General features: G+C 42.9%; 2 protein-coding genes across 3 annotated transcripts; one reads left to right on the top strand and one right to left on the bottom strand.

Moving 5' to 3' along the window:
- The first annotated feature begins 564 nt into the window (after positions 1 to 564).
- On the top strand, positions 565 to 10812 carry idh2 (isocitrate dehydrogenase (NADP(+)) 2). Its single transcript, XM_026365131.1, has 11 exons — positions 565 to 777; positions 5884 to 5975; positions 6416 to 6581; positions 6974 to 7134; positions 7231 to 7374; positions 7837 to 7973; positions 8140 to 8291; positions 8418 to 8530; positions 8795 to 8892; positions 8974 to 9066; positions 10408 to 10812. The coding sequence occupies exons 1-11, from the start codon at positions 660 to 662 to the stop codon at positions 10490 to 10492; spliced, it is 1359 nt and encodes a 452-aa protein (XP_026220916.1). The 5' UTR covers positions 565 to 659; the 3' UTR covers positions 10493 to 10812.
- A 513-nt stretch (positions 10813 to 11325) lies between these two features.
- Positions 11326 to 17926, bottom strand: znf710a (zinc finger protein 710a). Of its 2 annotated transcripts, none has more exons than XM_026365129.1 (5): positions 17842 to 17926; positions 14250 to 15773; positions 13398 to 13589; positions 13131 to 13305; positions 11326 to 12710 (listed from the first exon to the last, which is right to left on the bottom strand). In XM_026365129.1, exons 1-5 carry the CDS (start codon positions 17884 to 17886, stop codon positions 12541 to 12543), a joined length of 2106 nt encoding a protein of 701 aa, XP_026220914.1. In that variant the 5' UTR covers positions 17887 to 17926; the 3' UTR covers positions 11326 to 12540. The 2 variants fall into 2 exon arrangements, with proteins under 2 accessions (XP_026220914.1, XP_026220915.1); XM_026365130.1 differs by having other exon boundaries at positions 14280 to 15773.
- Positions 17927 to 20705: the final 2779 nt, after the last annotated feature.

Genomic DNA, 20705 nt, shown 5'->3' with positions numbered 1-20705 from the left:
CAGCATAACACAATTGTGCACATATACATTCAGAATTCAGAATAAAAGCAGTTGAATATTGTCTTCTTTGTCTTTGGAGCATAGACTGTGTACAAAGTCTGAAAAAATCTGTCAGTGTCATCAGGGTACCTATTTGTAACTGAACATGCATGGATAGAAAACAGGAATATTGCATGATGAACTGGGGGCGCAGAATGTAAAAGGAATTGATATTTAGATGGTGTTGAAGAGCCACCACAGAAAGCATCATTTAGACTACAGAGACCAGTTTTTGGGGGAGTGCACATAGACAGTTTTGCCTTAAGTAGAACAATTACTTCATGCATGCTAGAATCAGTAATGAGTGAAGTGGCGTGTACAGTCATGTCTAAAGTATGTAGGAGTATTGGGGGAGAATAAAGCTCATTAGATTTGATTGAGGCACTGGTGATAGTCAGTGACCTTGTTCTCCCTCATCTTGTTGGAGTCCACTCTGCTCCGGACTGAGTGAGTCTGACGTAGCGCACGGCGTGTCCCGCCGGGGAGGGGGGGAGGTGGGCGGTCCTGCTGCTGCTGCTCATCCCGCTGACTATATCGCAGGGAGCCTCGGAGCCGCTTGCCCCCTCTTTGCTCTGACTTTCGTCGAGTGTTAACCGCACAGTGAATCGGGCCGCAGAGACATGGCTGGATATCTGAAAGTCCTCAGCTCTCTTTCGAGGTCGGCCGGCGCCGCTTTCTCCAGGAACCCCGCGGTGCTCGCTCCGGCTGCAAATTGCCAGACTTTACAACAAAGAAACTGTGAGTGACGCGAGATAACGGAGGTCGTCCTCAGCACCACGGTGTTAGCTGCTGTCTGACATATCTGTGTGGTTAATATATCTGTTTTTATTGGAGCCCGGGCTACGTTTAGCATGCTAATGCTGCACCGACCCCGCTACAGAGCGACTACAGGGGGGGGCAACATCCAGAAGCCGGTAGCGCCGAGCTAACGCAGCTATGCTAGCTAGTGCTACTAGCTAACAGTGATGCTATTAATCGCTTTAATGGGCTCCTCACTCTGGGGACGACATGTCTGGATATCTGAACGCTTCCCTAGCTATTAATAGCTATTTTATGGCCGCTCGAGTGCAGCTTATTTAGATAATGAGGAGGCAATAAACGTGGAGGTAGATGAGGGTCGACGCAGCGGGCTGGTCATCCGGGGAGAGCGTCCTCTTTGTCTCCCCCCCCCCAGCCAAAGTTTGAGAAACAGTTGGTGACAGTGTGCAGATATGTGGGCACGAATTAAAGCCACGACAGGTTAATCGTTTAATAAGCTGCTAACGACTCCTCCCTCGAAATGAGCAATGACTCGAGGGGAAAATGCTAAAAACCTGGCAGCGGATGAATCAAATGCATCTTCTTCCATTTTGAGCTGCCGGAGCGGAAATATCAGCGATCGCCACTTGTGCAAAAACGCAGCTCAGGTTGGCAATGACAGGTCAAATCAGAGGGTTAAATCGAAACCGATCAGCTGTTCTCCTGTCATCGTGTTTTTGCAGTGCGACGGCGCCACTTGGAAAACTTTTGCCAAGGTCAGCTCCCGCATACGAGGCTCCGTTATTGCGAGCAATGGCTGCCAGTGCTCTGCATGTCCTACATCATGTTTCCATCGGGGTTAAATCCTCTCTGCTGCTGCTGCTGCTGCTGCTGCACATTTAACCACTTTGTGACATTCGGCTGCAAAAGCTGTGAACGCAACATGCTTTTATTTAGGCTCTAAATGCGTATAAATGATGGATCAGCCCCAAGAGTTCAATGAAAATGTGTTGTTGTTTTTTTTTTTAAATCCACATTTATCACGTGGTCTCTGCAGACATCCAGCATTTCATAGCAGGAGTTTGCAGCTTTATGCTCTGGTGTTGTAGTTACAGGTCTCCATGCCTCTAGTTAGTGTTTACATAGCAGTGGGTCATTTGAAGGGCACTTTGGCTCCTGGTGTGATTTTATTAATGTGTAATGTGAGCTGTGTAGAGCACCAAGCTTTCTGTGGTGAATGATAATAAACTCAGTTTGTGCTATCAGGTAGATAAAACCACTCATCCTGTTAAAGCATGTGGTGAACTCCAGCAGATAGGTGTACAATGGGCTCCAGTGTTGCAGACAAAAGGATTTTTAAGACCAAGAGTGGAAGATTGACAGAGCTGATTGCTGTGTTTTTTTTTATTGCAGTCTCAGGTTGCATTGTCCTTGATAGGACCATTTGCTGTAATTACATGCCAATTAACTTTCACAGTACCCATAACATTGTCCAACATGCAGTTTTTTATTTTTTTTTTTGTTGGCTGTGGATATTACAATGTAAATCTTTCAGTCCACACACACAGATGTCTACAAACGTGTCTGCAGCTTTAGTTTTTGTCATTTTGTTAACCTGCCTAATGCCATTCCTAAATAGGATTAAAACTGAAGCGGTTTAAGGCTCATATGTGTGGGTTGAAAGTTGCCTGCAGAGGACGCACAGCCAGTCAGGTTCTCCCAGTCATCTTGGCACACGTGATTTTAGATTGACTTTCACTACTTGCCCTTAAGACAGTTTTAAAAATAGTTGTTGATACCCTGCACCAGGGAGAGGGTATTGTTCTTAGTTGTTATTGTTTTCAGTTTTTTTATTTTGTTTATGCTACTGACTGACTTTTTCTCAGGCTACTGTTCATGATCAAGAGATCAGTCTTGCAGAAACATGCCAACATAACCTGCAAATGATGTGTCAGAACAGGCGCACATGACTGTTTCACCCTTCAGCGTCCAGTTTGCTGATACACTCAGCTGTTACGTAACATACTCGGCTCCCTCCTGTGCTCCCCTCCCCCTGCGCTGTGAGAGTAGAGTCCTGTTGTAGCAGATTTAGCTTGAATCAGCCAGAAATTACGCCAAGCAGATGTTAATGACTTACCCATGATGCACCACAGCAGTGACTTAACAGGTCCTACAGCAGATAGAGAAGTCTGTACAGTCACCTTTCCACATATTAATTTTCCCCTCATCGTTACCACGTAGGGAATATTTCTACTGACAGCTTTACCCGCAACGGCAGTATGGGTGATTGCAAAAGCTGATTTCTGATTGGTTTGCATCTTCAATACTCACAGCCACGGATTATTTTCATCTGACAGTGAATTAATCATTTCTTCAGTTAGTTACTCTTAAGTTAGTTGGAAAATACTGAAAATTGCCCATCAAACATTTATAAAGCCCCAGGCTAGATCTTCATATCGCTTGTTTGTCCAACCCTAAAATATTTTAATGTTAATTCATTATCAAAACAGTGTTTGTTGAGTTTTCTACTGACTAATCAATCAGCTCATCATTTCTGTTCTGGAGACACAATCTACACAAATTACATTAAAGTGTAACATCAGTCATCTTAGTGGCTAAAACTGTGATAAAACCTCTGTCTAAATGATTAGTTTCCATTGTCACATGATCTACTCTGTCAGGGCAGCCAATGCCCCTGACATGACAAAAGCTGGTCAACACCAAGAGAGGTCACCAGCAGGAAATACTGGCACATGAAATGCATGCACAAAAAAAGGAACTGATATTAAACATATAGGCTGTCCTTAAAGGTATTTGGTTGATCTGAAAATTATAAACCTGTGAGATACACATGCTCATGTTATTCTTTTCCACGTCCTATTGCGTAATATAAAGGTCACCACTGTCTTTGCTGTGAGGTTGATTTCATGTCTTCTTGGACACCATGTACAATATTTGATCTCTGTAGGCTTCTGTGTCACATTTGAGGATGAGGAACAGAGGACAGGCTGTTTAGACAGGTGCTACCACTGCTCCATGATCCCAGCTAGCTCAAATGTCTTGACAGGCCCTCATGGATTTTTTTTTTATTTCATGGTAAATATGTTTTAAAATGTTGGAGGTGTTGATTGTGTAATTATTCCACTTTTTTTTTTACCTTATTTTGCTTTGGTGGACCATTACATCGGCTGACAAGTCTTAGAGTCACTTGATCTTCTTTACCTCCCCCTGTAGTTTTCTATTTGCTGGCAAAGCAGAGTGAAAGCCGATATGATTAGACACTAGATGGTTACTAATCTACATTCAGGCAAGTGGAAAATAACAGGACACTGCTCTTTCAAAGACACTTGTAGCATGAAAATAAAGCACACTTCGAGTTATTGTGTAAAAGTGTTTGAATATGCAAACTTGCAAGACTGAGATAATCTCTGAAGTTCATCTCTGATCAATGTGTTTCTATATTTCAAACACATTTTGTGTAGTCTTGTGTACTGTATGTGTAGCAGCCGGAAAGATCAGAGGTGAACCCTAAAAGGAAGCAAAATCCTAACATTTAAGAAGCTGTAGTCATATGTTATTAAATATACATATCCTCTTGAGACCCAGCAATGCATTTTGTCCTCTGTAATGGACAAAACAATCTGAAACACTAAAACCTGCTGTTAAAACCTGGTGCTGTTTAGAGGACACGCTAGGCTTTCCAGTGATACCTGATTAGTTGGAGTTTATCCAATGAAACAGAAGATCTGTCTTTTTCTAATGGCTGCTATACGGGCCACTTTGTTTTAATGGGCCCAAGAAAAGTAAGTCTTCATATTTATCCAGATGTTCGTACGTTTAAAAGTAAATATTCCATCTTTTTAAAATCATAATCGTTTAAGCTATATTTTGAGGTTGTTTGCTGAATACAACACTTTTTTCCAGTGTCCTCTGTGGTGGACATGGGGACTAAATCTATGTTTTCATATGAAATGCAAGGTACTTCAGGTAACAGGGGATAATAGACGCAGAGAAAACATTGCTCAGGATTGTGGATGGAGGGTCAGATCTGGATGATGATGAGGAAGACGGAAATGACATAAAGAATGAGGATGAGAGCTCAGAGGAAGAAAAGGACAATAAGGATAGAAATCATGAGGAACATGAAACCCAACATGGTCCATTTTAGGTTAGGAGTAACATGTAAAGATTAGAAATTGAGCACCACGAATTATTATGCAACCCTGTGGGAGTCTTTCTGTTCATCTTCAGCTACTTGTTGGTTGTGTAGGTTGTGTATAGGTGTTCTGACCACTAGCCTGATTAAGAGGAAATCTGTATACAGACTTCTATGCTGAGTGTGTCTGTGTCAAATGTCACATGTGTCGGTCAAATACAAAAAACTGTCTTCATTCATCTGAATCTGTATCATGAAGTATCATTGATGATCTGCCATGACTAAAAAAGTGCAGCATGAGAATTGCAAAGTGCCAAAACCATGACAAGCTCAGTCCAAGTTTAAGTTAGTTTTTTTTTTTTCCCACTTTCAATGAACACCTGAAACAAAACGGTGCAAAAACTGTTGTTAAGCTAACTTTTACCTGTAAATGATTTATTTTTTGTTGTTACAAAAAACTCTGTTCCTCTCTGCAAAATGGTGGTAAAGATGATGGATGAAAGACACAGGACATTTAATAAAATAAATAAATAAAAAAGGTTAATGAAAACATTGGTTGTGGCCTGCTGTTTTCACCTAAAAGAAGTATTTAATGCGGAAGAAACAGGAAGTTTTCTTTCTGGGTCTCAAGAGAATATATAAATATGTGGTCAATATATTTTATCAGTTTGTCATTTAGGATGTAAATAATTATTAATAGAGTGATAATTAAGTTCTTAAAGGGGAGAATTTGCAGATTTTCTGTATGATATAGGAAAAAAAACAATACATAAATGTTAATCAATATTGGGAATAATCATAAGTACCTGCATCAAAGAAACCACATGTACATATCATCAATAACTTTTTACAGTCACTGTCATTTCCAGTATTTGGTTTTGTTAAATGTATATTTAAATCTCTTCTGAAAAGCCACATATACTTGAAACCTTCTGATATGTGTTTAACAGATGCCGACAAACGCATCAAAGTGGCCCAGCCAGTGGTGGAGATGGACGGAGACGAGATGACCCGCATCATCTGGGAGTTCATCAAAGAGAAGGTGACATACTGGCTTTCAGAGGTTGTTTGCTAAGAACCCAAACATGTGTGAGGGCGAGCGCACACGGCCTGACTGGCCTATTTTTATACCGTAGACTGACGCGTGGATGTGAGGGGAGGGTTACGTGGAGATCTTTTACGTATTAAGTGGAGGAGGGGCTTTGTCGTGTTTCATTCAATCACTGGCTGACTGCCTTCAGAGAGCAGATGGTGCTTTGGCTCAGGAAGAAAACGTGGAGGATAATGAGGGGAGGAAAAACCCTGCATGTTTTCTGACATGGATGTTTTGTATTGTCCCGGTGTGCACCGATTCAACGTTTAATTTATCCTCTCAGGAAAAAAGGACTTAAAATAATTTTTCTGGACAGAAAAACCGTGTACTCCTGTAGACCCTTGTGGAAAGACTAGGTTATACATGTTAATTTGTTTGTTCTCTTTCAGCTCATCCTGAACAATGTTGATGTAGAGCTGAAGTATTATGACCTGGGCCTGCCCTATCGTGATCAGACTGATGACCAGGTCACCATCGACTCTGCCCTGGCTACAAAGAAATACCACGTGGCGGTTAAATGTGCCACCATCACACCCGACGAAGCCAGAGTGGAAGGTGTGGTATAAGTATTATGATACGATTATGATAGTTTATTATACTTTTGTCATGTGTGTCTAATAAAAATAAAATGTTAAAGTGCTCTGAGGATATTTAGACTTTTGTCTGTCAAGTAAAAATGTTTTGTAGATTGCAACATAAAGCAGACATCAAACGATTTACTGCTCTTGAACAAAAACAACCTTTGTTGAGAATGATACTGATGAAAGAAACCTAGAAGTAATTCACTTCACTGTATTCTTACTTGCATTTTAAATTTTAAGATGTTTACAATTAGTAAAAATCCTCAGAGGGACCAAATGATTTATTGAAGCACGGGTGTTTTACACAAGCGTCCTTCAGTGTGCAAACTGGCAAAAGTATTTACATATCTGTGTTTTTATGTGTAGAGTTTAGCCTGAAGAAGATGTGGAAGAGCCCCAATGGAACCATCAGGAACATCCTGGGTGGCACTGTCTTCCGTGAGCCAATCCTCTGCAAAAACATTCCCAGGCTCGTTCCAGGCTGGACACAGCCCATCACCATTGGCAGACATGCTTTTGGTGATCAGGTCAGTCTTATACTGTTATGCTAATGTTTGTTTTTGCCTGAGTGATGTCTGTTTTGTTTTAAATGAATGAAGCCAAATAAAGTACTTCTTCCACAGTACAGAGCAACAGACTTTGTTGTGAACCAGCCTGGAAAATTCAAGATGATCTTCTCACCTGCTGATGGAAGTGCAAAAAAGGAATGGGAGGTCTATGACTTTCCTGGTGGTGGCTGTGGAATGGGCATGTACAACACAGACGAGGTGAGTGCATGTGTGCGTTTAGAGGTTATTGCTGGAGAACAAACTCCATTAAAGAAACAAAGACAGAAAGTGTGTTAGTCCCTCAAACGTCTCTGTGGCTCTCAGTAGTGTTTATAGGGGACTATTCCCTGGTGTCTGATTTTTTTTTGCACTAATAATATGTGACGCAGCGGGACATTCAAACAAACTCAAAATAAACTACAGCTCCATGGAAATCTTAAGCATGCAATGTGTCATATGGTGCGAAGAGTTTAGTGCTGTTGAATTTTGCCACAGCAGTCACTGATACAGATGACCCTCTTTGCTTGGCTACTGTTTTGTTTACCTTTCTCAGCACAGGTCTGTTTGCTCTAACTTCAGAGCTCATAGTGGATGACTTTCAACCTGTCAAGGGCAATGTTGTTGACCCCTGTTCTACTGATTACAAACCTACAGCAACTGTTTGCATTTTTCTTTTGACAGTCTATTACAGGCTTTGCACACAGCTGCTTCCAGTATGCTATTGCCAAGAAATGGCCCCTGTACATGAGCACAAAGAACACCATTCTTAAAGCCTATGATGGCAGATTTAAGGACATCTTCCAGGATATCTTTGAAAAGTGAGTTTGTGTTTAATTTGTCCTTTTTTCTGTACTATATATTGTTTTGTTCAGTGTCATAGGCAACATACAACACTGTACTAATATTACATTTGATTTTAATCTGTTGTACATACACATGCATTAAGCCACTTTTAAGGTTGTTTACATATAATGTTTCTTACAGGAACTACAAGCCTGAGTTTGACAAACTGAAGATCTGGTACGAGCACAGACTTATCGACGATATGGTCGCTCAAGTGCTGAAATCTTCTGGAGCTTTTGTGTGGGCTTGCAAGAACTACGACGGAGATGTTCAGTCTGACATCCTTGCACAGGGTGAGAAGTTTGCATCTTTTTCGGAAATGTTATGTCTATGAATGTGAAAATACTGAAACCTTTAATAGTTGAATGAGCAGGTGAGCAAGACTTCACATTAATGAAGGATTTTGTTCATTGTTTTAGGTTTCGGCTCTCTGGGACTGATGACATCAGTTCTTGTGTGCCCTGACGGCAAGACTATTGAGGCTGAGGCTGCCCACGGCACTGTGACCAGGCACTATCGTGAGCACCAGAAGGTTTGTAACCATCCGTCTCTATCAGTCAGTTCTACAGTCCTGTATTGGAAAGCAGTTCAGCTGAGCAATGAAATAGAAAATGTGTGAAGCTGAATTATGGCCTTGCAAACACCAAGACATTTGTGGAGCTACACTGCCACCACGTGGTGAAACATTAGAAAGACAAGTATGTTTAGGGAACACCTGATGTTTATGATAATGCATGATAATCCGAAAATAAAGTTACTGGTGTATTTTGAACATTATATTCAATTTGACCTTCAGGGAAGGCCAACCAGCACCAACCCCATTGCTAGCATCTTTGCTTGGACCAGAGGCCTGGAACATCGTGGCAAACTTGATGGCAATCCCGACCTTATAAAGTAGGAAATGTATAATACTGTAGTAAAATACTGACCTTGTATAAGAGATGGCTTTTTCTAAATGCATTTGTTCATGTGCAGGTTTGCACAGACACTGGAGAGGGTCTGTGTTGAGACTGTTGAAAGCGGCACGATGACCAAGGACCTTGCTGGCTGCATTCACGGCCTGTCCAAGTAAGTTTATGTTGTCTTGATATTTTAGCTATTTATGTAGCTGTGACTGCTTTTAATGTATTAGTGATATAAATATTTAAGATGTACACATCGATCTTATCACTTAATGTTTGACACCAGCCTTAGTTTACTATGGATTCATCAGTCAAACTGGAAATAACCTACAACGGATCATAATGACATACATTTAACATGTTCAGAGTAATTACAGTCATGTGTATTAAATAATTAACTTTTATGTCTTATGTATTATAGTCCACAAGGGTTAGAACCGAGGCAAAACCATTAATGAGTCAGTCAATAGAAAAATAACCTGCAGATATTTGAATTGAGTCCTTTTTCAGGCAAAAATGTCAACTGTTTCAGCATTTTGACTGTGGGGATTTGTTGTTGTTCTTTGTTTTATGACACTGTAAATTGATTGTCTTTGTGGTTGCGTTGGACAAAACCACAAATTTGAAGATCATAATGACCATTTTTCACAATAGCCTTGACATTTTGTAAACCAAGCGATTCGAGAAGATCTTTTGCAGAGTCATCAATAATAGTAATAATCATTAGTTGTAGCCCTAATTTGAAGAATGTATCCATTTAGTTCATGGAGCATCTTTATGTTTTGGGACATTAAGCCTATAATGGCAGCCAAAAATGACTAATGTTTGGTGGCTACACTGGTAGGGTTTTCTAACTCTGAATGAAAATGTTCTCTTCGACTAAACCGCAACCATCAGTCAGTTACACTGACGTAAGTCAAGGTGCTATTCGCTGTACCCTGATTCTGACACGTTAGCATGTAGTACAGGCTGGGAAAGCAAAACCTCGTCCCAAACAGTCCCCCATTTTTGGGCATAGGATACAATTAAAAGTTTAAATGACTTTAATGGAGTTTGGTGGAAAAGTGAGCTGTGTGTATTAGTATTCTTTGGTGCAGATCAAATCCAGGAGATTTTAAAGGATTCATAACCTCATGAAACATGAATGATGAAGAACTAACCCACGTATTACATGATTGTTCATCAGATCAAAGACTTTATGAAACCTTGATTTAAGGGTTGAGTAGCCCCAGTAGAGGTACAGTATTGTTAAGCAACTTATTTTTGTACATAAATGTACATGTCTAGATTATGTATGAAATCCTCGTTTCACTTGCAGCTTTTATAGGTTATAAGTTACTATATTATAAATCTAGTGTTCTAGTAAAAATAAGGATCTCATCAACTATCAACACTAACTTCCATAAACCCTAATAGTAACAATCATACTGATTGGATTGCTGATGTGTTTGCTAAAGTGTGGTTTTCGGATTTTCTGATCTGTGCTGTCTCGTCTTTGCCTTCTCAGTGTCAAGCTCAATGAGCACTACGTCAACACCACAGACTTTCTTGACGCCATCAAGACAAATCTGGATAAAGCTCTCGGCAAGTGAAGGACTTGAAAGAATACAAGTTAGCCTGGAGTTGGCAATGTCACTCTTGTGTTTTTGTACCTCATTTTTAACTTAAAGGTCAATAAATTCACTTGCATTTTGTCTGAACAGAAAAAGTACTGTCTATAGGATTATGTAGTGTTGTAGTTATAACACGACTAAGAGCTGTCCCTCCACCCGACGGCTCCCTGTCTTTACCATTATTGGCAAGGTTTTAATTTTTGTAATGTGGAGTACTGTATTCAATGCTGTATAATGCTTTGGGCAGGACTGAAGCATGTGTCAAACATATTTGCCAATAAATCCTGTTTGACCCACTATTTGTAGTTTTGTTTTTAGTTTTTTAAAAACAAAACAAAAGCTCAACCATTTTAAAGGTAAATAAATTTATTATTTTACAGTTTGTCTGGTACACAACATTGTAACATACATTTCTACCCACTTTATCTCCACACAAATGTCAATACAGAAAGCCATTGAAGAGGAGCATCTTCCCCTTTGTATCATCACAAACGGTGATGGAGTGAACACGGAAACTGAAAATCTCACAAAAATTAGAATTATTTTTTAAAAATGTTATTTTAAATGAGCTATATCAACATTGCGAATGGATACCTTGTTTTGCAGGTTACAAGTCTGAAAAGATAAGCACTGGGAAAATGAATATATTGAGCATTTCCCAAATCATTTTCCACAAGGTCCATGGCCCTGTCACATGTTGGGAGGTTGTCGTTCATCACTTGAGACCGGTGTACAGCATGATGGATGGCATGCTCTCGCAGACACACTGGGGCACTTAATATTTCTGTCCGAGTTTTTGGGGACAGTTCTAGTTGAGATTCATCCATTCAAAAAAAAAAAAAAAAAAAAAAAATCAAAACAAACAGAACTGCAATACAAATGCAGGGTTTGCATTGCTTTTGAAAAATGCTGCAGTCTGGTCAGGTGAAGGCCTGGGTGGGAGAAAATGGGGAGGTTTGTTGAAAGAGAAGCTGTACGACACACTGTTCTCTGTGGAAATCTTTTGAAGAGATCTGCAGATGGGTGGGAGGGAAACCTGAATGCAATTTCATGAGGTTTGTGACTGGACCCAAAGAAATCCAATGTCCTAGCACAACACAACAGCAAGAAAAAGAGACGGACGGTGGCTGTAGCTGCGAGGTTTGATCCAATTCTTTGGTAAAGGGGTCCTACCATTAAAAAGGGTCCTTTGATTTACTTTTCATTAGCGTCTTAAAACATTCCACAGAAACAATTACATTCATAGACTAGAATCAATACAGAGTGATGTTTGTTAATGCAGAAATCTAAAGTAGACACAGTGGCCCTCAGTGCAACGCACTGATTAAAGTACCAGCCAACATACAGCAGGCCTGATACATTCTGTACAGTAATATACAATTAAACACAGATTGCAAATCCAATGGCATTATAAGTCATTTTGCAGACATCAAATTTAATTTATCACAGTATAAATCTAAGTGAATTATTAACCTCTGCAACTTGATAAGCTTTGGCAAGTGAAATGAGTAGGAACACTTGTTCCCGTCTTTAACCCTTCACATTAGTTTATCCCAGCAGACTGAGATACTGGGATTGTCTGAATGAGTAAGTGCAGAATAATGTTGCCATAGCTTTTATGCTCGTAGCTAAAAATGTGCTTTTCAAATTAGGTTCAGATCCTTTTCTTCTTTTAAAGCAACTGACAACATATACGCATTTGTATAGATATCATTTTTATTTTTACCTAAATGCTGCTGTGTTAGACAGTCCGCTTTTCTCAAATATAATATATCTATTCAGTAGATCTGCAGTTTTTCAGAGATGAAAAATATGTCATTAGGTAAAAAGTATACTTTTCCAAATCTTGTAGCATTACCAGTGATTCCAGTGCATATGAATGTGCAGTTTGCTGGGCTTCTCCGTGCCCTTGAAGAACAACCCAAGCATTATGCCTTTAACACCAAACAAAAAAAAAAGTCAAATAAAAAAACAATCCAGTTTTCATTAGCTCACACTTATATTCAATTTGTGGCAATTTTAATAATTCATGCAGTGCTGAAGCGCCCTGCGCCCTTCCCATAGGTGCTGTAGTACTCCATTTGAGATAGTTTAGCAACGTCTGGTGTGTTGTTGTTGTTCGCCCGGTTTTCTCGCTCGCTGAATTCAAAGCTCTCCTCCTCGTAGTCCTCCTGGCCTTCTGTGTCCTGCGGAGGTTCTGAAGAAAGAGGAGAACATGCAAACGTAAGGCGGCAGTATGTCCTTTACACCACACATCTACACCCTTCCTGCAGACACGTGGGCTCACTGGGGGCAGCCAATAGATTGCCCCTCCTCTCCTGTCTCGGTATCAGTCTCCACTGATAGAGACAGGCATGTCTAATCCAGGCACTGCTATATTTACTAAACACACAGGGAGGGAGTGACAGAAACATCAAAACACTTGGCCACTAGATTACAGTACATGCTAAGTCAAAGTGCATTAGGCACAGACTGAGTGACAATAATGTGACATGAAGCCCACCAAGCAGACCCACTTTGAAATTTGCCGCACACGGCCCATCAGCAAATGTCAGCAAGTAGCGGCATCTGTTTCAGAGTGGAGGGTAGTCGAGGACAGCTCATGGATCTGACTTACCTTGTCCATCTATTGAGGTGTCCATAATGCCGTGTTTGACCTTCATGTGTCGGCTGAGGTTGCCCTTCAGGTTGAACTTGCTGGTGCAGTAAGGGCACTTGAAGGGCTTGCTGCCGGCGTGGAGGTGCATGTGGCCGAGGAGGTTGTACATTCTGTTGAACGACTTCCCACACACCTGCGAGACAATGGCCCAACCGTCAGTACGCCTCCCCAACTTTTTCATTAGGGCATCCACCTTGCCTTGACGTAAAAAAACGTTTCACCTACCTTGCATTTGAAAGGCTTGACTGGCAGGTGAACAATCATGTGCGTTTTAAGAGTCTGCTTCTGGACAAAAGTCTTGAAGCACACGTGGCACTGAAAGGGCCTCACACTGGCATGGATCAACATGTGTCTCTTCAGGTTGGCAGACAGCGTGAACTCTCGGGAGCAGACATCACATTTGAATTCTTTCATACCCTGCGGAAACAAAACAAGTGCCCTCCAATTAATTTGGTATAGAGGAAATATATGGTTTAGAGGAAAATCAATAATGAATCGAAAGGGGCTTTTGCATGGCTTTTGATCCAACTTGTGTAGATTACATCAGAGTCTTGAAGGATGAAGTGGAAAAAGTCTAACAATCGCTAGAATCAACTTTCTTTTTTACTTTTAACACTTATTTAACTTTTATTTTAATATTTAACAAATGCCACAAAAAGAAATGTTTTTTTCCCCCCTATATAATAAAACAGACTATAAAATGAAATGGGAGAGAGACAAGAGTGATTCATCAGACACAAAGGGAAGTAGCTCTGCAAACAACACACAACACAAAACACATGCAAGTGGGGGTTGAGCCACACATAAAAAAAATCTCAAGGCCTTTGAAGGCTATGTTTACAAAGCAACTGGTTTTAGAAAAAAAAAAAGGCTCTGATACAAGTGTGCAATAAACCCCTCATTTTTCTATGAGGTTTCATACAGGTATTCTAAATCCTTCATGTGCTTACACCTTAATAATGACTAATTTCTATTTTAAATAAAGGTTTAATGATGTGCAGCTGCACGAGGCCTTGCCTTGGTTTTGTTTGGAACACATAAACTGGTAGACAAAGGCACATCACTGGGTTTCAGTACCTTAAGTGCGAGGGCGTGCGCTGCCAGTACCTTGTGAGTGAGAGCGTGCTGTCTGAGATGGTGGATCTGGACAAACTCCATGCCACACTCGGGGCAAACGTAGGGCCGCACATTCTGGTGCTTCATCAGGTGGTTCTGCAGCTGGCTGCGGTAGGCAAACGACTTGTGGCACTCGGTGCACTGGTACGTGGTCGGACCCTGATGGCTGGTCAGGTGGCGCTTCAGGTGGGCGTATGTCGGGAACTCCAGACCACACTGGGTGCAGACGTGGCACTGACCATTCTCGTGCTTGTTCTCGTGGGTCCTCAGTTCACTGGGGTAGGCGAAGCCGCGGCCACAGAAGCGACAGCTGTAGGGCTTAACATCTGAGTGCTGCAGCATGTGCCTCTTCAGGTGGCTGGTCTGCGTGAAAGCCTTCTCACAAACGGTGCACTTGTGAGGTCGGGTTCCCTGGTGGGTTAGCAGGTGCGTCTGTAGGTGGCTCGGCTGCTTGAAGAGCTTTCCACAGTGTAGACATTCGTGTGGCTTAATTCCGTTATGGCCCAGAATGTGTGTGACAAGGTTGTATTTTGATGTGTAGGATTTTTCACACATGCGGCACTTCCAGCGTTTCAGGCCCTCTCCCACGTCGACGCAGTAAGATTCGTCAATCTGTACGTTGATGTCCAGTCGGTCAATCTGCATTCGCCTAGCGAGGCCCTCTGGGTCCGACCACAGCATGGCCTGGCCATTCTCCTCGTATTCTCCTGGCAGAGACATGTCAGCTGATTCATAGGCCACCTCATTGGACTCATAATAGCGGTTCTCCAGAGGACTGCCATTATCTCCACTTGTCTTGAGGTTTAATGCCTGCTCCTCTTCTTCCTCCTCTACCACCAACTCTTCTTCCTTCCTCTCTTTTTCTCTGCCAATCGTTTCTTCTTGTTCCTGTTCTGGTTGTCTGTCTGTTTGTGGCCTGGGTGTATCTCTCACACATGAGGGACAATTTCCGCAGGCCTGCTCCTCTTTCAGAGACCCTTGTTGGGTGACTGAATCCTCCGACTTGCCAGGAGTAAGCCTGCTGTTCATGTGGATACAGGAGGGAGGGGTATCAGACTCAAGTCTTTCACCTTTAATCTGAGCGTGTGGACTTGGTACTTTGTGTGGGTGACTCTCTAACTCAACGTCAGTCCTGGGCCTCTTGGTCCTCCCGCGGGGCCCAGGCCGTCTTCTTTCACTGCAGTGGGGCTGGGGCTCCGGCTCCCCAGCAGGCTCAGCCAGGTAATCCCCGTTGGCCCCTATCAGCTGGTCAGCGTACTCATACTCCATTGCCTCAGGTGGAGGAGGAGGACACTCTCTGGGCTCTCCAGTGTAAAAACCGTTAGGAGCGATGGTGGCCCCAAAGATTTCATTCTGGGAGATGAGGCCAAGAACGGCTGCCTGAGCCAGAGATAGCACCACCACAGGCTCTGTCTGCGTGCCCACATCCACTTGGCCCTCAGTCATCTTGGGGTAGCTTCGCACTAAGCGACTACTCTCCTCCTTCTGAAAGAAAACACATTAAAACATACAACATAAGTCAGGGGAAAAAAAGAACTACAACCAATGATATGTCTCTGTGTGTGTTTTTTTCCGTTGTTACAAAACCTGCCTTACACAATATTTCCTCATATAACCTAATTTCCCCATTGCAGCCTCATGATGTTGCTCTTATTAATGCACACAGAATGTTTTGTGTTGCCATAATATTAAAATTATCATGTCATTTAGTTTTGAAGATTCAATGCTCTAGAAGGACACAAAAGCTACACAATCTATCTTTCCCAAGACTGCAGAAAGGAGAAATGTTTTTAAGGGTTACTCTGTAAAAGCTGCATGTGGACTACGCCTTGTTTCTTTGCTCTGAATCCACAGAAAATTAGATTGAGGAGATAAGGCAGATCTGTGTTAGCACCCCACTTCCTTCCTTGACAGGCTTTAGAATAATAAAGAACACAACAAGGGATGCAGGTCCAGCCAGGATGTTGACTTCCGTGGACTGTCCACAGCACTTCCTGTGGGGTCCCGGGACAGCCTGGCTGACCAAAGTCAGCTCATCGCTGGAGCTATCTGTCCCATTCATGAGGAGCCTCAGCTCCACACAGAGACTCTCGCCGTAGCTGACTTCATAATGCCTGGCACACTGGGCTTCCTTAACAAGATGATATATGCCGGCAGCCAGTCTCATATCCATACCAGACATTCGATTGAGCTTAGGGCTCATTCTGTATTCCAGACCCATGCATACGACTCGCTAACATAATTGTACGGTTCGGAAGTGTTTCAGACCCACATGCACATGTTTACCCTGCTGCCTGTAAAAGCGGAATAGTGAAACTATGGGGAAGAAATTGTGGTATGACCAAACTGGCTCTTTGTGGTAAAGGAGAAGCGAGTATTGCAGGCCGTTAGTTTCAGGTTATTTCTCAGCATGAATCTGACTGGTAGGAAAATGTATAGAGAGAAGCTCTGACCCCTAGTTGCTTTTCAGGCTGCACACTCGTCTTCTCTCAGTGCCATACAAGCAAGAGCTGCTTCTTTTCCTGACACAATACTGAGAGAAAAGAAAAGAGTGGATGGAGAAAAGGGGAAAAAGAAAAGGAGATAGAGCAAGAATAAAGGTGTGTGTGCGTGCGTGTGCATGTGTGTTTGAGTGTGTGTTGGGAGAGGGGAGTAGACCTGGATGCCCTGATAACCACGTCATTTATAATTACTGCTTTTAAAGTAGTCAGACAGAGACAGACTGTGTGTTTGTGAGAAAGAAAAGGAAAGAGACTGGGTGTGTGTTTGAAAGTGTGTGTGTGTGTGTTGTGTGAGTGAGTGAGAGAAAAGAGAGGGAGGGAGGTATGGAGAGAAGGAGAAAGAGCTGTGGGCGGGGGAGGAGTGGAGGGAGGGAGACGGAGAGAGAAATGAGATGGAGGGCCTGAAAGATAAAGAAAGAGGGGAGGAGAGGGAGGGGAGGGAAGGGGAACGAGAGATTGAGTGAGCATGTGAGAGGAGGGAAGAGAGAAAGGAAAAGGAGAGGGAGGGGGTGTGCTGGAGGTGGGTGGGGGGGGGGGTGTGTTGGGTGGTGGTGGGGGGGGGGTGCCGAAGAGAGACAGAAAGACAGAGTGAGTGAGTGAGAGAGAAAGAGGGGAAGGAGGGAGGGAGGGAGGGAAGGAGGGGGAGCTGGAGAGAAGAAAAAGCACAGCAAAATGAAAGGCTGACAAAATGAAAGAGAAAAAGACAAATGACAAGGAGACAGAGAAGGTAGGGTAGTAATTGCAAGAGTCCGTACTTTCACATTTAAAGTTGCAACTGAAAGACACCTAAGGACAAACAATTAGAGTGGCAGCGGGGGGAAAAGGAAAAAGACATGCGGCACAGAAACATAACTCTTATTCTTATCTTCCTCTTAAAAGATGTTCCCACCACAGTTCCCGTATGAACGTGAAAAGTAATTTCCCATCCTCTCACACTCGCGCACAGGCAAGAGTGTAAATACCTCAGTAACAAACTGCAAAACGAGTAACCACCACCCACCCTAAAGCTTAGCTGCAGCCCATTTTTCTCCATCTTTAGGTTACAAACTCACCACATTGTTCCTGGAGTGATGTTTGAGGTGTTTCAGGGATCTCATCCTTCAGGAGAAATGAGTGGAGTAAAAAAATCCACCTCCTATTTATATCTGTGGGAGAGTGGGGCGGTCCCACGGCTCATCCTCCTCCTACTGTTGCTGTTATCAGAACTGACTGTGCCTGCCCCCCTCCACCAGCCCTCCACCCCACCACACACACACACACACACACACACACACACACACACACACAGAGACAGACACACACAGCATCACCCCATTTCTTTCTCTTCCTCCCACCCTCTCCTTCCCATCTCACTTCTCTTTCTCTCTTCTTTTCTCTTACAAACACACACACACACACACACACACACACATCTTATCTCCCTTTCTCACTACATACAATTCAGCATGACCCTTCAACACACATTTCTCTTTAAGGCACACAGGGACACAGGCTCTATCTTTTCTTGATCACACTTTAATACTTTGCATTTCCTTTTTTCTATGAGATTGTGCTCAAACGCACGAGCAATTATTTAAAAAAAAAACAACAACTAATCAGTAGTTTCTCTCTGTGTGCACACTCAGATATATGTGAATTTATGCATGCACAAACATGTTTATATATATATTTATATATATGTATGTATGTATGCAGGCACACATAGAGGCACGTACACACTTCCCTACACACACAAACACTCAGAGAGACTATGGGTGGAGGTGCGTCTGTCAGTAGCACAACAGTCAGACAGATAATGTCTGAGAAATGCTAAAATTTTCAACTTTCCAGAGACCGTGTAGTTTGCTGCCATTATTTCTAGATTCAAACTAATTAACTATTGAGACAGCCTAAAGTATACTGTCTGAGAAATTCACGAGAAAAAAAATGAGTGACAAAAGAAAAGAAAAGGAGAAAGAAAGGAGAGAAAAGCAGTTAGGAGAGAGGGAGGGAGGGAGACAGACGTGGGGGAGAAAGAATAAGGAAGAAAGAAGCAGGGAGGGGGAGTGAAGCAGAGTGGAGGAAGAAGAGGAGGAGGGTGAGGGGGGGGGGGGGGGGGGGAGAGAGACAGAAAGAAAAAGGGAGAGAGGAAAGAGAACCGGGGTGGGGGAGGGAAGAAGAGAATGCAGCAAAAAGGAGGAAGAAGGGAAAGGAGAGACAGGAGGGGGGGTGGTGAGTGAAGGGAGGGAGGTGGGGGGGGGGGGGGGCTGAGGCATAAGAAAGGATGTGGCAAAAGAAAGAGTAAGAAAGAATATAAGAGAGAGAAAAGAAAGAGGGGAGGGGGAGCGGTGGAGTGTATGTGTGTGTGGGGGGGGGGTGGAGGGTGGGGAGGGGAAGAGAGATAGAGAGAGGGTTGAAAGAAAATGCAATGAAAGAAAAGAGCGAGGAGTGGTGGTGGTGGAGGTGGAGGGGGGGGGGGAGGAAAGAAGGAGAGAGAAAAGGAGAGAAGAAAAAAAAAAGGGGGAATGGTGGAGTGTGAAAAAAGAAGAGTCCATCAGCAAGAGAAAAGAGGAGGAGGAGGAAGAGGAGGAGGAGAGGGGGGCGCAAAATGAAGAAGAAGAGGAGGAGGGAGGGGGGGTGAGAGCAAAGGGAACGGAGAGAGGAAAGGAGATAGAGAGACGGAGAGAGTGAGGAAAAGGAAAAACAGCAAGAGAAGACATTAACTATTGAACTTCCAGATTTCTTTCAGGCGGTGTTGAGAAACAGTGCGGCAGAGTACCTGCGGGCTAAGTACAGGTTGTGGGCTTAAGTAGTCAGCGCTGGAGATGATCCTGATAATTAGACAGGTATTCTGTTATAGCGCAGCTTATCGTACCTTTTAACTAGTAAACACAGGGAGGACCAAAAAATAAAATAGAAAAAGTGCGTTCTGTTTTTTTTTTTTTTTTTTTTAGATGTGTATGTATAGGTGCAGGCGAGAGCGACTACCACTGTGTGGACACATGCCAGTTGTGACTGTAAGGCTGAGGACTGTGCATAAACATTTCCTACTAAATAACAGGAAAGGGCAAACCTTGAAAACCTTGATCAATCATCAGCGGCTGGGAGTGCTGCGAGAATGAGAAAGATAGAGAGAAAGGGGAGTGGAGGGAGGGGAGGGAGGGGAGGGGGAGAGCGAGAGATAGGGAATGAGACTGAGCGTGAGGGAGGGAGGGATGGGAGAGGGGGGGGGGGAGAGAGAAAGAGAAAGAGATTGAGTGAGGGTGTGAGTGAGGGGGAGAGATAGCAGGAAGTCGAGGGAGAGAATGGGAGAAAAAATAGAAGGAGAGCAAGAGAAGAAACAAAGAGATAAGAGGCTGAAAGACAAAGAAACCACATGGAAGAAACAACAAGGGACACGTACATAAAACAACACAGAACTAGCCTATGGGGAAAATGAAAAAGACACAGACAACAAAAGTTTGGGGAAGAAATACGCTGGCTCCTTTCCAGACCTGAATCTTCATATACAGCAAAACCTGCTCACTTGTCCGTTTACTTTGGGAACATGTTAGCGAACAGGGCTGTGAAAACCATAGTGGAAATGGGCAACAATGGATAATAAGTGTAACATTTCATTCAGTTTTTTTTTTTTTTTTTTAAAGATTTCTACAGGTTCCTGTGTTCATGTGAGACACACACACACACACACACACACAGATAGAGAGAGGGAGAGTAAGGAAAGGGAAGTAAGCCATTGCCCTGCTCTCAAGTGTACTAACCCTCAACTGGGATTTGAAATGTGTGTTTGTGCGTGGTTGCGTGTGCACATTTGTCTGATGTCTGAGATCAGGGACGTACACGCACACATCAACACACTTTCAGTTCCCCACAGCCCTGAAACAACACACTTCTGACAGGGGTGTCCGTGTGACTTATACTGTTTTTCCACCATACA

Source organism: Anabas testudineus, chromosome 6 (genome assembly GCF_900324465.2).
Source record: "Anabas testudineus chromosome 6, fAnaTes1.2, whole genome shotgun sequence".
Taxonomy (NCBI): Eukaryota; Metazoa; Chordata; class Actinopteri; order Anabantiformes; family Anabantidae; genus Anabas; species Anabas testudineus.
The sequence above is the reverse complement of the archived record's forward strand: the minus strand, read 5'-3'. Positions and strand labels throughout refer to the sequence as shown.

What these genes read in the sequence shown, in the direction of transcription:
- idh2 (XM_026365131.1), top strand. Translation starts at nt 660, where the DNA reads ATGGCTGGATATCTGAAAGTCCTCAGCTCTCTTTCGAGGTCGGCCGGC. An exon ending in TTCCAGGATATCTTTGAAAA is followed by an intron (nt 7,974 to 8,139) that starts GTGAGTTTGTGT and finishes TGTTTCTTACAG; the next exon opens with GAACTACAAGCCTGAGTTTG. An exon ending in GGCAATCCCGACCTTATAAA is followed by an intron (nt 8,893 to 8,973) that starts GTAGGAAATGTA and finishes GTTCATGTGCAG; the next exon opens with GTTTGCACAGACACTGGAGA.
- znf710a (XM_026365129.1), bottom strand. Translation starts at nt 17,886, where the DNA reads ATGAGATCCCTGAAACACCTCAAACATCACTCCAGGAACAATGTG. An exon ending in TCAAGCCTTTCAAATGCAAG is followed by an intron (nt 13,306 to 13,397) that starts GTAGGTGAAACG and finishes ATTGTCTCGCAG; the next exon opens with GTGTGTGGGAAGTCGTTCAA. An exon ending in CACCTCAATAGATGGACAAG is followed by an intron (nt 12,711 to 13,130) that starts GTAAGTCAGATC and finishes CTCTTTCTTCAG; the next exon opens with AACCTCCGCAGGACACAGAA.